General features: G+C 40.7%; 1 protein-coding gene and 1 non-coding gene across 2 annotated transcripts; both read right to left on the reverse strand.

The window, feature by feature from the left end:
- Nucleotides 1-202: 202 nt before the first annotated feature.
- LOC116392403 (U1 spliceosomal RNA) lies at nt 203-348 on the reverse strand. The gene has a single exon (XR_004213332.1). It is a non-coding gene; the product is annotated as a U1 spliceosomal RNA (small nuclear RNA).
- Nucleotides 349-1,336: 988 nt separating this feature from the next.
- Nucleotides 1,337-12,023, reverse strand: LOC116392203 (von Willebrand factor A domain-containing protein 5A-like). The gene is made up of 21 exons (XM_031863420.1): nt 10,858-12,023; nt 10,372-10,454; nt 9,847-10,049; nt 9,542-9,764; nt 8,394-8,569; nt 8,200-8,314; nt 7,888-8,036; nt 7,709-7,797; nt 7,467-7,611; nt 7,045-7,124; nt 6,846-6,960; nt 6,556-6,714; nt 6,359-6,462; nt 5,538-5,758; nt 5,135-5,185; nt 4,876-4,935; nt 4,614-4,676; nt 3,583-3,636; nt 2,907-3,067; nt 2,582-2,705; nt 1,337-2,467 (listed from the first exon to the last, which is right to left on the reverse strand). Exons 2-21 carry the CDS (start codon nt 10,412-10,414, stop codon nt 2,388-2,390), a joined length of 2,415 nt encoding a protein of 804 aa, XP_031719280.1. The 5' UTR covers nt 10,415-10,454; nt 10,858-12,023; the 3' UTR covers nt 1,337-2,387.
- Nucleotides 12,024-12,127: the final 104 nt, after the last annotated feature.

Raw genomic sequence — 12,127 nt, forward strand, 5'->3', positions numbered from 1 at the left:
GTGAGGATATATTAATAACATCACAGGAATTTATTATGCTTCGCAGAAAGAGACGCAATAGTTACTAATCCCAATTTATATAACAGTCGTGACCTGGTTCACAGACGTCAACATCAAACCTTTTGATTAACTTATACAATCAATCCTCCTCTACCAACTATCTCCCTGAGCCAGGTTATTAGTTTATTATTTCACACGTTATCAGGGGAGAGCGTGTACGCAGTCCCCCACTACCACAAATGATGCAGTCGAGATTTCTACATTTAAGGAGTTCGCAGTTGCGGAAAGCTTCAGTGTGTAAACACTTCAATGACTTCGACTGTAACTCCTCAGACATGCCTAGCGTATGAGGTGCGCTTGATTCATGACAAAGCATGGGGTGGAGATAGTAGGCTATTGCACTGTTACAGTACTGATCTTAGCCCATTTGCAGAGTTTTTTATTTGTTTTGAAGAAGAAATGATTTATTGACAGAAGTCAACCCCATATTTGTCGTTTCATTTAGATAAAAAGTTACATTGTAAGCATTTTAATGGCAGCATTTTAATGGCAGCACCAAATTGAGGATAATTGGCATGCCTATTAAGACTGATGGGATATGCATATTTGCAGTATTCAGCATAGAATATGAACAGAAAAGCAGAGGAACATGGTTGAGCTTTTCAGAGAGAAACTCTGTGTCAAAGAGGAGAGAGACCATCAATAGTTTATCATTTGCAGTACATTGAAATTTGTAACACATATTAATCATCATCATTTTACGTCGTCACTGACAGCTGTATTGTCACATATAAAATGTTACTCAGACACAGGGAGGGATTTCCACCCCATCAGTTACAGATACTGGATAATTAGAGGCTAGTACTTTAGTATTAACCTATTTTTACAGTTCAGTAAACCCTCTTCTGCTCTGAGCCTATTTTTAGGCCTCTGCTCGAAAATTGCACACCCATACTAAAAAGACTGTAATTCTCTAACTACAAGGTCTATTTGAATAATTTTGATGTTATAATAAAGGTAACACTTGTGAGATTTGGTCAGATGTGTAAAATCAGTGTATATGTTACTGGTTAAGAGTAAATGAAGATGGCACACAGCTCAAATTGAAAAGTTTCAGGTTTGCCTGAAAAGAAAGCACAACATGTCAGCAGTCTCTATGCAAATATTTGCTTTGATAAGTGAAGCATAAAAAAGTTAGAGAGGTTTTAGTACAGAGAGGTCACGCGAGGTCAAGCTAAATTGTCATTTTGGAACCAGCTGTTCCAGCTGTTCCATTGTACTTTTATATACTATATAACTATATATTTCACTTGTTTTATCACTAATAGTGTTCAATCTATCCAAATACAGCAGTTTGGCATCATTTTGACAGCCTGAATCCTCTCTGAGCCTGTTTCTGTCTGTCATCCATGGGATTTTCTTGTCTGAATTTCAGTTTCCTTGTGTGTATGTGGGCCTTTCTCAGCCTATGATTGGTCAATTTCAGACTATGACACCTCGTTCGACGCGTCAGAGTCTCAGGAATGCAGTGGGCATGACGTGGGCTTGATTAACAGAATCGTTAGCCAGTAAAAATCAAAACCGCGACGCTCCTCGCCCTGCGTAAAATTCCAATCACCAAAAGTCAAATTCCTTCCCACAAGCTTGGTTAACGCCCCTTTCTCCAGGAAATAGATGAGAAACAGACAGGATATACGTAGCAACAGTGTATTTAGCCGGGAAACGAGGAATTATGCCGTACCTTTCATGATTCAGCGTAAAGGTGAGGTGCTGCTAAGATTTTTTTCCGGTGAAGCGGTTTGTTGTTCTGGCGTTTGTTTGCTCACAGCTCTGTACTGGTTTCATGGAGAGAAATTCTGAAGATATCTCTGGATTCTGTGTCGAATTGTCTTGCTTTCTGATACCTCAGTTGTCCGTGTTAGCTTGTAGCTTTGTTTTGGTAGCTCGGAGCGGAGTGTGCAGCTCGCCGAGTCATGGTGAAAAATACGTGATATTGTGGTAAATCTTCTAGTTGATTATATTAGTTGTGTGGAATTGTGTTTGGAGTTTGTAAAAATGGCTTAGATGATAGTATTGCCCAGACCTTTTTAATTTAATCTGGTATATAACATGTATACATGCATTATATTGGCTCTCGATATGTGCATTTTTTCGACGACATGTGCTACCCAACCTTAAGCTCGAAGACCCCAAATTTGGGGGCCTCGTGCATAACAGGTTTTAAGTGCATGTCAATCCATCTCTATGGAGTTGGGCAAGAAAAGAATGATTGTATGATGAAATGTAAATAGTGTAAAGAGTTTCATGTTGAAGAAAAGAAAAAGGTTATGGAATAAATCTGCTTCCGTGTACCAGTCCGGAAGGAAAAGTGCACTTTCATGAAAACATCAGATCCCCAGGGTGTCTTTCTGCACGTTGCAACCCAACAGAGCATTTCCTGCTTCCACACACTCTGTCACACAGGATGCTGAAAAAAACAAATACGAAATAGGGCTTCAGAAGAGGAGATTGAATTGCTGATTTTAAAGAGCACACATTGTAAAAAAAACAACGGATTAACACTTAAAATTATGCTTTTTACCTTTCTGAGCTCGGAGCCATGACACAGCCTTCATAGCCAGAAGCTCCCACTCTTCCTGAGCATCCATCTTGAAACCATGAAGCCAGATCAGAGCCAGAATGGTGGCCCACACTTCCTGGTTCACCTAATTCACCAAATCAAAGAATACAAAACAAAATCAAAAAGAACAAAGCAGATATAGCACAAAGGGAAAAATCTGACTTCCTAACAACGTAATAACTTCTGAAAAATACTTTCAAACAGAAACAAACCTTCAATAAGTTAAATTTCCCATTAAAAATAAGTCCCTTATTAATCTATGTTGTTGTATTTGACAGTAACCCACCGATGCAGGCTTGGGCCTTTCCACCTCCTCACTGGTCTTTCCCAGTGCAGCAGCCAGAGCTGGATCCAGCACCCAGCAGCCAGCTGCCTTCTGGAGGGAGACCAGCTGCAGCAAAGGGTCTCTGGGTGGCTGTTTGGGCAAGCGTCTTTCTGAGGAGAAAGCTGAAAGATCACAGCGAGAAGATAAAAATGATCTCTGTGGCTTATTGGACTGATACGTATTTAGAACAATCGTTTTAGTTTTGTCTTTTTTCTTATTGTTTTCCTATTTGATACTGACGTATAGATACCAGTATATTACAGGAAAGAAATATGAGTGAACTGAAACGTGACATGCTAAACTGGAAAACACTGACTCACATTTCTCTTTCCAAATAATATTGTTGCTTCTTATTTGGAATCGGTCTTCACCTTTCATCATTACCTGCTAATTAGCTAATTAGCTATAAACAAAAAATACAGCTGACGAGCTGATGTCATTAGTTTTGCAAGTATTTGGTCATTAATCAAAGTATTGGTCAAATAAAAAGTTTGACTTGATGAAAGCACTGGATTTAAAGTCCGAAAATCACCAAACGTATTACATTTCATCCTGAGGGAGACATGAATGTGTGTACCAAATGACATGGTGATAACCCAACAGTTCGGTTAGGTGTATCTTCAGTAACCTTACTTACCATTTAAGCTACATGGAACGTCACCAGCATCAAATGTGGTTCCCTTGTCCATCGCTTAAAGAGAAAAGGAGACGTAGAACATTACACAAAGACAACAACAGTAAATACAAGGAAGGGACTTAAATTGTGAGACGCAGAAATTCTCAAAGTATAAACCACTGCACCAGAAACCGGGGCAGAGTTCAAAGAAAAGAAACAATTTAAATCATTATTAGTAGTAGTATTAGTATAAAAGGAAACACAAGAGCCACATTGGTCATTTTGGTGAAATATTCCTTCATTATTATTTATTCCTCTCAGCAGTCTGCCTAGAAGTTGTTTTCATAATAAGTCCACGTGCAGCAACGTGTCCCCCAATGGCATGTCTCTTTAATGTGGGACAATGACAACTCTAGAAGGATCTTAAAACAAGGTAACGAAGAAGGTTCTGCTGTTTGAAGGAAGCTCTCAATAAATGTGAGCAGCAACGAGGAATCTGCTGAGAGTCCTGGGCAATTATATGTTGCTTATGTCCAGGACTGCCAGAACTCCTACATACAGTAGTTCATGCTGTTTGCTCCGTGTCTATCCATGTACTGTCTTTATAGGAATACACAGTACTGTGTGTGAAAATCACAGTTGCCTTGTGTACTTACATTTAGTACTAAAATAGCTGGGAACAGCAAAGTCACAAGGTAGATTAGGGTCAGCTTTGAGGTTAAAAAGATAAAGAAAACTATATAAATGTTTACAGTGTTAAGAAAAAGAAAAATACGAGTGGAGCACAAGCATGCCTCCATGAAAACACACAACAGTTCAAACTTCCTAACTTGCTGCACGATGCAATCGCATGTCTCTTACGTCAATGACTACCAAAGCACACTGGAGCCAAAACAACTCGTACTTTACATTCACTTTATCACATTACATCTACAAATAAGCAGGCAGAGCAATTCTGCCAGAGACATGTTTTTGTTGTTGTTGTTTTGTTCCCATCCATTTAGTCTATTTGGAGAAATAACTCCGATTCAGCTTTGGAGATGTTTACTTACTATCCATCACAGGAGCAGCACAGGACATCGGACCACGCCGACGCTTATTACAGCTGTTCTTCACTTTGAGATAAAGAAAAGTATGAGGTCAAGATATGAGCCAAGACAATAACTAAACCAAAAATATCAACAAAACTACTGGTTTCTGAGCTTATTAAGACGACTAACAACAAGCAGTTAAAATAGTTCAAAATATCTCAGAAGTGTAGAAATACACAGATATGTGTTCCACTCCGATTCAGCTTTGGAGATTTTTACTTACGAGCCATCACAGGAACACCACAGGACATTGGATCAGGCCGGGGCATATAGCCCATCATCTCTTTGAGGTAAAGAAAAGTATGAGGTCAAGATATGAGCCAAGACAATAAATAACAACAAATATCAACAAAACTACTGGTTTCTGAGCTTATTACGACGAATAACAACAAGCAGTTAAAATAGTTCAAAATATCTCAAAAGTGTAGAAATACACAGATATGTGTTCCACTCCGATTCAGCTTTGGAGAAATTTTACTTACGAGTAATCACAGGAACACCACAGGACTTCGGCATACTACAGGCCATCATCCCTTTGAGATAAAGAAAAGTATGAGGTCAAGATATGTGCCAAGACAATAGCTAAACAAAAAATATCAACAAAACTACTGGTTTCTGAGCTTCTTACGACGACTAACAACAAGCAGTTAAAATAGTTCAAAATATGTCAACAGTTGAACTTCTTACATACAAACAGATGTGCACACGCAAACACACTGTGAGCACGAAACAAATGCTCGCTCTCATCTCCAAAACAAATGAAAACAGTGATTTGTAGATGATCAGTGATGTTATTAATGTTAAAGCTACATTATCATTCATGGTCAGCCAGTATCTAGTAAGTAGAAGGTAACTTCAGTTTTTAACTTTCTTGGAAACACTTACTGGGTGTTGGAACATTTCTGCGCACCAGAGGTCCTTGAATAGCTTCGCTGTTGTCTTTGTTGACAGCAATGAAGGCAGTGAAGGCACTGCTCACTCCTGATTGGACACTGAGCTCCACCACCTTCTTCTTCACTCCTCCATCTTCCTCTCCTTTACGCTCTCTCTCCTCCATCTCCAGCGAGCGAATCAGAGTCCGAGCAGCCAACCTGTGGACTGTTAATCTGCAGAGAGGAGAGAGACGTTAACACATCTACACACAGATGTTTATAATAAACATACTCATTACTTATTTTAGGGTTCATGTATTGTAGAGAAATAGCACGAAGCACTTTAACGATATTGCTGTGCCACAGGGATTCTCAGGGTTTCTCTCATCGCCACAGTTTGCATGCTTCCATTTGCAAGTTGACGTGTTTTATATATTTTTATGCAGCATTCTTGATTTTATTTGAATATAACCGAAACCATCTTGGGAAATGTTGGAAACCTATTATGTTATGAACAGTTACCTGATGTTTCATGTGACAGATGCTTTGCAAAGTATTACATGCATAACAGGTATTGATTTAGGAAAGAAAAGGAATTAATTGTCTAGTCTCTTGTAGCGTATTTTTTGACTACATGATGACATTTAAAGCCATTCTCCACATTGTGTGTGTCAGCCGCTGAGCAGGTCTTTAATGCCATGTATCAGTGCAATATTTGTTGATTAAATAGTGTCATGTTTCTCACCTCTTGCTACAGTTTTATTTGATCTAAATAATTAAAATAAACTCAACATTTGTAAGGGCAGGACCCAATACATAACAGTACTGTTTTACCCAGTGTCCTCAGCAGGTTTGAGACTGAAGTGAAGCTGGTTCTGAGAGGGATGACCTGCCAGACTGTACTTCACCGTCACACAGCCCTCTGAGGCCTCTGAACTCTGAGAAAGCATCACAGAGTTAGAAACCATTCATAGCATCATAGAGAAATCTAACCAGAAAGTAAGTTCACTATCAGATGTTACTGCTCCTACCTGTCCAGTGAGCTGGGCATAAACCAGTGACCTTTGACCCTGGAACAGTGCTGTGATTGGTGGAGAGAGAACAGTGACAGAAACTCCCTTTGGCAAATCCCACTTGACTGAGATGTCCACCACAGCTGGTTGCAGAGCAAATCGCAGCGACTGCATCACCTGATGAGTAAAAACAATTTACAGAAAGTTGGGAGAGGCACTGAATAAATGTATTCATTTACATTTCTTATTGTGTCGTCTGTCCTAATTGCATTTTTCATAAAATTGATACTGAGGCTGTGATGTCTTACTTTGGGTTGCATCCTGTCCATCCCCGTGATGAACTGAGCGTGACCTCCTCCTTCCTTGGCCAACCCGTTGATGAGAGCAGAGCTGGCCCCTTCCCCAATCCCAAAAGAGAAACACCTACAATACAGTAGTTCTGTTTTTAACACACACAACATCTGAACATGGGACTTTTGCAAATTGTGCGGGTTTTTGTTGCGTCACCTGTGGGAACCTGAATTGTGCTTCACCAGATTGATGACTTCTTTTGTGTTCCCCACCGCTCCGTCAGTAAAGACAAATATCTAGGGAGGAGAGTTTACACATCACTCTGAGCTACATAACATCACACAGAACAAACATGCAGCATGTGTTGAGTCATCCAAATATCTTTCTGAGAGCTGTGTTAGATTGCTGTTTCAGTAACACAAGTGCTGTTAATGGTACTTTCTAAAGAACAAGGTGTGGTAAGAATGAACCTGTTATTAGGAGGTTCTCACTGAATGATATGATACTATTACCTACAAGAGATATTGGTACAACCTGTTGAACACGTATGTGTGTGTGTGTGTGTGTGTGTGTGTGTGTGAGAGTGTGTGTGTGTGAGAGTGTGTGTGAGAGTGTGTGTGTGTGTGTGTGTGTATTACTTGTCTAGGTTGATTGGGAATGCAGGGCTGGCTGTAAATATGTTTGAGGGGCTTCAGGATCTCTGTTCCTCCCAGATTAGCCTTCATCTCCTCAACATTTTTCAGAGCTTCGTCCATGGTCTTCTGGTTGTACTCTACACTCTTACTGTCACCAGAAACACATGAATGAACTCATGGAGCAATGAACAACAAGTGACAATACAGGCGATAACAACATTTGTTGGACTGAGGGAGTGACTTACGGGAAGATGTGTTCATAGCTGGATCCAAAACTGTAGATGTTGAAATAGCAGCCTAGTGGTATGCTCTTCAACAGCAGCAGCAGAGTATCCTTAAGGGAGGAGAGAGAAGATAGTGACGGTCACTGTGTGAGAGAGACACGATGAATGGTTCTATGATAGAAATAGCACATCATTAGTACCGTGGCACTCTTTATACGTGCACCACTCATGCTGCCAGATCGATCCAATAAGAAGACAAACTCTGCACATGAAGCGACTGAAGACATCACAGCCGGGGGGAACTCAGGGTACAGGCTCAGCATCACTACTGGATCACCCATCAGAGTGCCTGAAACACAGAGAAGAGAACACACATCTGGCTTTTTATCATTTATTCCAACATATATAACTCAGCTATTTAAATATCTAAATACTTACATTTAACTCATTGCATCAGTCTGAATGTAATGACCTTTTTTTATTTGCAAACACCTTCACTAACGGTCACTCACCAGGCTGGGAAGAGGCCTGTCCTGCCTCCACCACAGCAGTGGGCTGGTGGGCGTCTTTGTAATAAATCAGCAGTTCAACATCTCTGTCAAACTTGTGTCCTGCAGCCAACTTGACCTGCAGTTGACAAAACACACTCGTGAATATAAATATCGTGATATACGTATCTAACAATCATCACTAGAACTCTACCTACCGTGGCCTGGGTTTGCTCTGTCTTGAGGTACTGGAGAGGGTCCAGGGGACAGCTGGACTCTACTTTAGAGACGGGACGAGGAGAGGACACTCGGGCAGAGAAAGACAGACTGTAGGGCACCAGAGAGGCTGGAACAGAGGTCACCTGAACGTTGCCACCTTCACTACCACCACTCCCTGTTAACAAGGTCAAAATGTTCAGACATGGAGCACCATTGTAGCCTTTGTTGCACATCATACATTCTCTCTCCTCCTGTTTCTCCCGTATTGCTCCCGTAGCTGTGCCTACGGTGTAGAAATGTGATAGACTGAATTGTAAGTCTCTTTGGATAAAAGCATCTGTTAAATGACTGTAATGTAATGTAATGTTTCCTGTCAAACTGTCCAATAAAAGGTGGAAATGCAGGAAATAAAAAATCTTTAAAAAAGGAAATGCTTTAATCACAGCAGTGAGGAAGTAGAGGGATGAACATATCCAACATAAATAATAATTACTAGTACAACTAGCTAGCTGCTCCGTGTCTAAATGCTAACGGTAATATGCTTATAATGGCAATGCTAATATACTTTCATTTAGCAGGTATAATGTTTACCATTTTAACCATCCAAGTGTTGTTTGTTAGCATGCTTACATTTGGTGACTAAATGGTCACCAACACCAGGTACAGCTAAGGCTGATGGGAATGTCAATTGTTGTGCAGGTATTTGGTCATAAACCTGAAAGATGTGACTTGCTGCTGACGACAGAGAAATAGAGTGAAGGGGACACAATTATCTGTTCCAAATTTCATATTAATTCTTCATCAATAGTTGAGATATTTCACGGGAACAAAGCGATTGAATGACTAACATTTTATTCCCTTGTGCCATGCTGCTAGCAAGGATATCATTATGAATATTCAGCCCTTTGTTTTCCATCTTTTCCAGACAAAAGGATGTTTGTATGTAAACACTGGTAGTCAGTGTGAACACACCATTTCCACTTCAGCCCTCTTTCAAAATACTGAAGTTTTTAAAAAGCAGCTCTTCAGGACAATACTTCTGTCGTCACAATGACTGATGCAATAAACCCCTCTGTATGGACAGGTGTGGTGCGCTCTCAGCTGAAGCTTAAGGGCTCCTGATGAAGGTGTTGGCTGGTTTTCCTACCCTGAGGTTGGTAGCGAGGGTTGAGCACAGCAGGCAGACAAAACCTCAGCCCTTCATCAGCCTGCACGGCCAGCTCAGTGACGTACTCCAGCCTGATGGAGGCGCTCTCTCCTGGAGGCAGACTGCCCACACTCAGAGAGAATATATCTGGACTCTGCTCACTCTCCTCCAACAGGAAGGCCTGCTGACCGGAGCTCAAAGCATCGTCATACTCCTCACGAGCCTGAAATACAGATGACACATGTGAGCAACGTTTACTGTGTTTTAGAGCTCCTTTGTGAGTAAGTCTTTAGTGTCCAGCTCACCTCCTTTTTCTCCTTCACCTCAGCTACAATGTGTATCTGTCCAATCTTAGCACTGAAATGACAGACAGCAGCATCTCCAGGCAGAGGGAAGACAAAAACAGCCTCTAGTGGTTTGTCCTCCTTGTTCTCATAGTGCAGAGTGGAGACCACTGTAGCCACATGGTCCCTCACCTCCAGCTCCACCTCCACGCTCTTCAGAGGAACTGAGCGGGAAACAGAAGGACACGCAATGAACACAGACTGTGTGAAAACGTCTTTGTGTTTTGTGGGTGACAATACTTGTGAATGGTTGATGGTACGTAAATAAAGTCCCTGAATTGCTACATTTAATCATTCACCTCTAGAATACATGTGTAACTTGTGTATTCAGTTTTAGAGATGTTTGTAAAAGCCACTTCCTGCCATGAGGCTCAAACACAAACCTTTACATAGACGAACATACACAAGCAAATGTATTCACACACACCACAATCATTCTTGCACATGATGTATGAGTTGTTTATGTTTTTTCAAACAGCACTGTACCTGGTTCCTTATTTGTATTGAGCAGACCACAGCAGTTCACCATCGTGCCTGTTCAACAGGTTACACCGTCAAGGAAGCTAAAGCTGTACAAAAATAATAATGATAATGGAAAAGGAAATCAAACTCTGTTATGCCAACATTTACACACAGTCTAATTAGCTACATGCAAGCACAATATGATTGTTCATATGAGTTCTAACTTAGCTGGTATGTGTAACCTACATAAAAACCTGTAGCCTCTACATGTTTTTTTTCATTTATTTTTTTAAACCAGTGTTTTTTTTTGTTCAATTTCTCCCAGGAATTATGGATCATTACTGTAAATGGAGAGTCTGCATAAAACATGAAGTAGAAAGATGACAGGAGGACTGAAACAACAATGTGTATAAAAGCAGCATTTTGGTCACCTGATGTATGTGTGTACACTTGGTTTAACATAACATGAAGTTATAATCCAATCATTGAAACAATACATATGGTGCCTACCTCAGGAGTAAGTGTCCTCTGCTGCAGTAAGCGTCCAGATATCAAATATGGAAGGCTTCTGGTTGTGCAGTCAAACCCAGGCCACGCCTACAGCTTAAGCACCAGGCAGGTGGGGTTTTCCCGGCACTAGCCACATAACCCTTAACAAAACATACTCAGGAATGCTGCTCTGCATGACGTCACCTGCACAGCAGTGGACGGCAGACCGGTTGCGTATGTTTTCGTCTTGAAATGGGTTATAGTTAGTTTCCAATAAAACCCCCAAACAAACCTGTTTGGCTCTTATGTTGTTTTGTATGGTTTCTCACATGTGCGCATGCGCAGTCTGATCTGCAGTGTTTACTTAATTACCTCGCAGGAGCATGCAGATAATAATATGAATTCATTTATAAAGCTCTGGCACTGAATAGCTCATATGTGTTTCAGACAGATTTCTGCTCATGTAAAAAACTTTCTTGACATTGAATACACATCCCTCATATCTGTGTTTCATGGGAAGTCAGGTAATGGTTTAAATATTTTGAGAAACAAATGTTAATATTACAAGAATAAAAATCTACTAACAGAAAAACACTTTTGATAAGGCATAAATGTCACTACTGTGTGTTATTGTCCACACAAATGTAAACCTCACCAACTCTGACAAACCACAGGCTATAGATCCACTTCATCATAAACAGTCAAACCAGCAGTGTTATTTGAGCTAGTGAGCCATAACTACACCAACTTGTAAATTGTAAGCAACCAACTCAAATCTTAAATCAAATGCAGCTCAATATTTCATCAGTGCTGTCTCACAGGAGAGGGCCGGACTCTCTGCTATGGACACTCGTGTTCAGCTGTGGAGCAGCTGATGACATTATCCTTATCGGTTGTAGAAATATAACATCAACTTGTATTAAAGAATTTGCACAACAGAGTGCCAATAGTTTCAGAAATATCAGCAAGTAAGATTTTAGTTTCACTAAGTTGTTGTTTGTCTCATCGCTGCAGTGATCATAGCTGTGCTGTGAGAAGCCATGGTGCGCCTCACTATCTGCCTTCTCCAGTCACCTCACCACCACAGACAGTGGCCTTATTGATGGCTGTCAGGGTCAAGCGGAGACGGTGGGCTTGTTAGGAAATAATTACTGAGGTCCGGACCTCGCCAGTCAACCAGGCGATTCTGCTCCTCAGTCTCTCTGTACATGTGTGCTAGAAGATAATGCAAACTTTATATTTATATGCGTTTTTTACGGTCCGGTGATGAAGTACACAACAAGAACTAAAG

This window comes from Anarrhichthys ocellatus, unplaced genomic scaffold (genome assembly GCF_004355925.1).
Source record: "Anarrhichthys ocellatus isolate YVR2014 unplaced genomic scaffold, GSC_Weel_1.0 scaffold29, whole genome shotgun sequence".
NCBI classification, from domain to species: Eukaryota; Metazoa; Chordata; class Actinopteri; order Perciformes; family Anarhichadidae; genus Anarrhichthys; species Anarrhichthys ocellatus.

What these genes read in the sequence shown, in the direction of transcription:
- LOC116392203 (XM_031863420.1), bottom strand. Translation starts at nt 10,414, where the DNA reads ATGGTGAACTGCTGTGGTCTGCTCAATACAAATAAGGAACCAG. An exon ending in AGCTATGAACACATCTTCCC is followed by an intron (nt 7,612 to 7,708) that starts GTAAGTCACTCC and finishes TTCTGGTGACAG; the next exon opens with TAAGAGTGTAGAGTACAACC. An exon ending in CAGAAATGTTCCAACACCCA is followed by an intron (nt 5,186 to 5,537) that starts GTAAGTGTTTCC and finishes TTTATCTCAAAG; the next exon opens with GGATGATGGCCTGTAGTATG.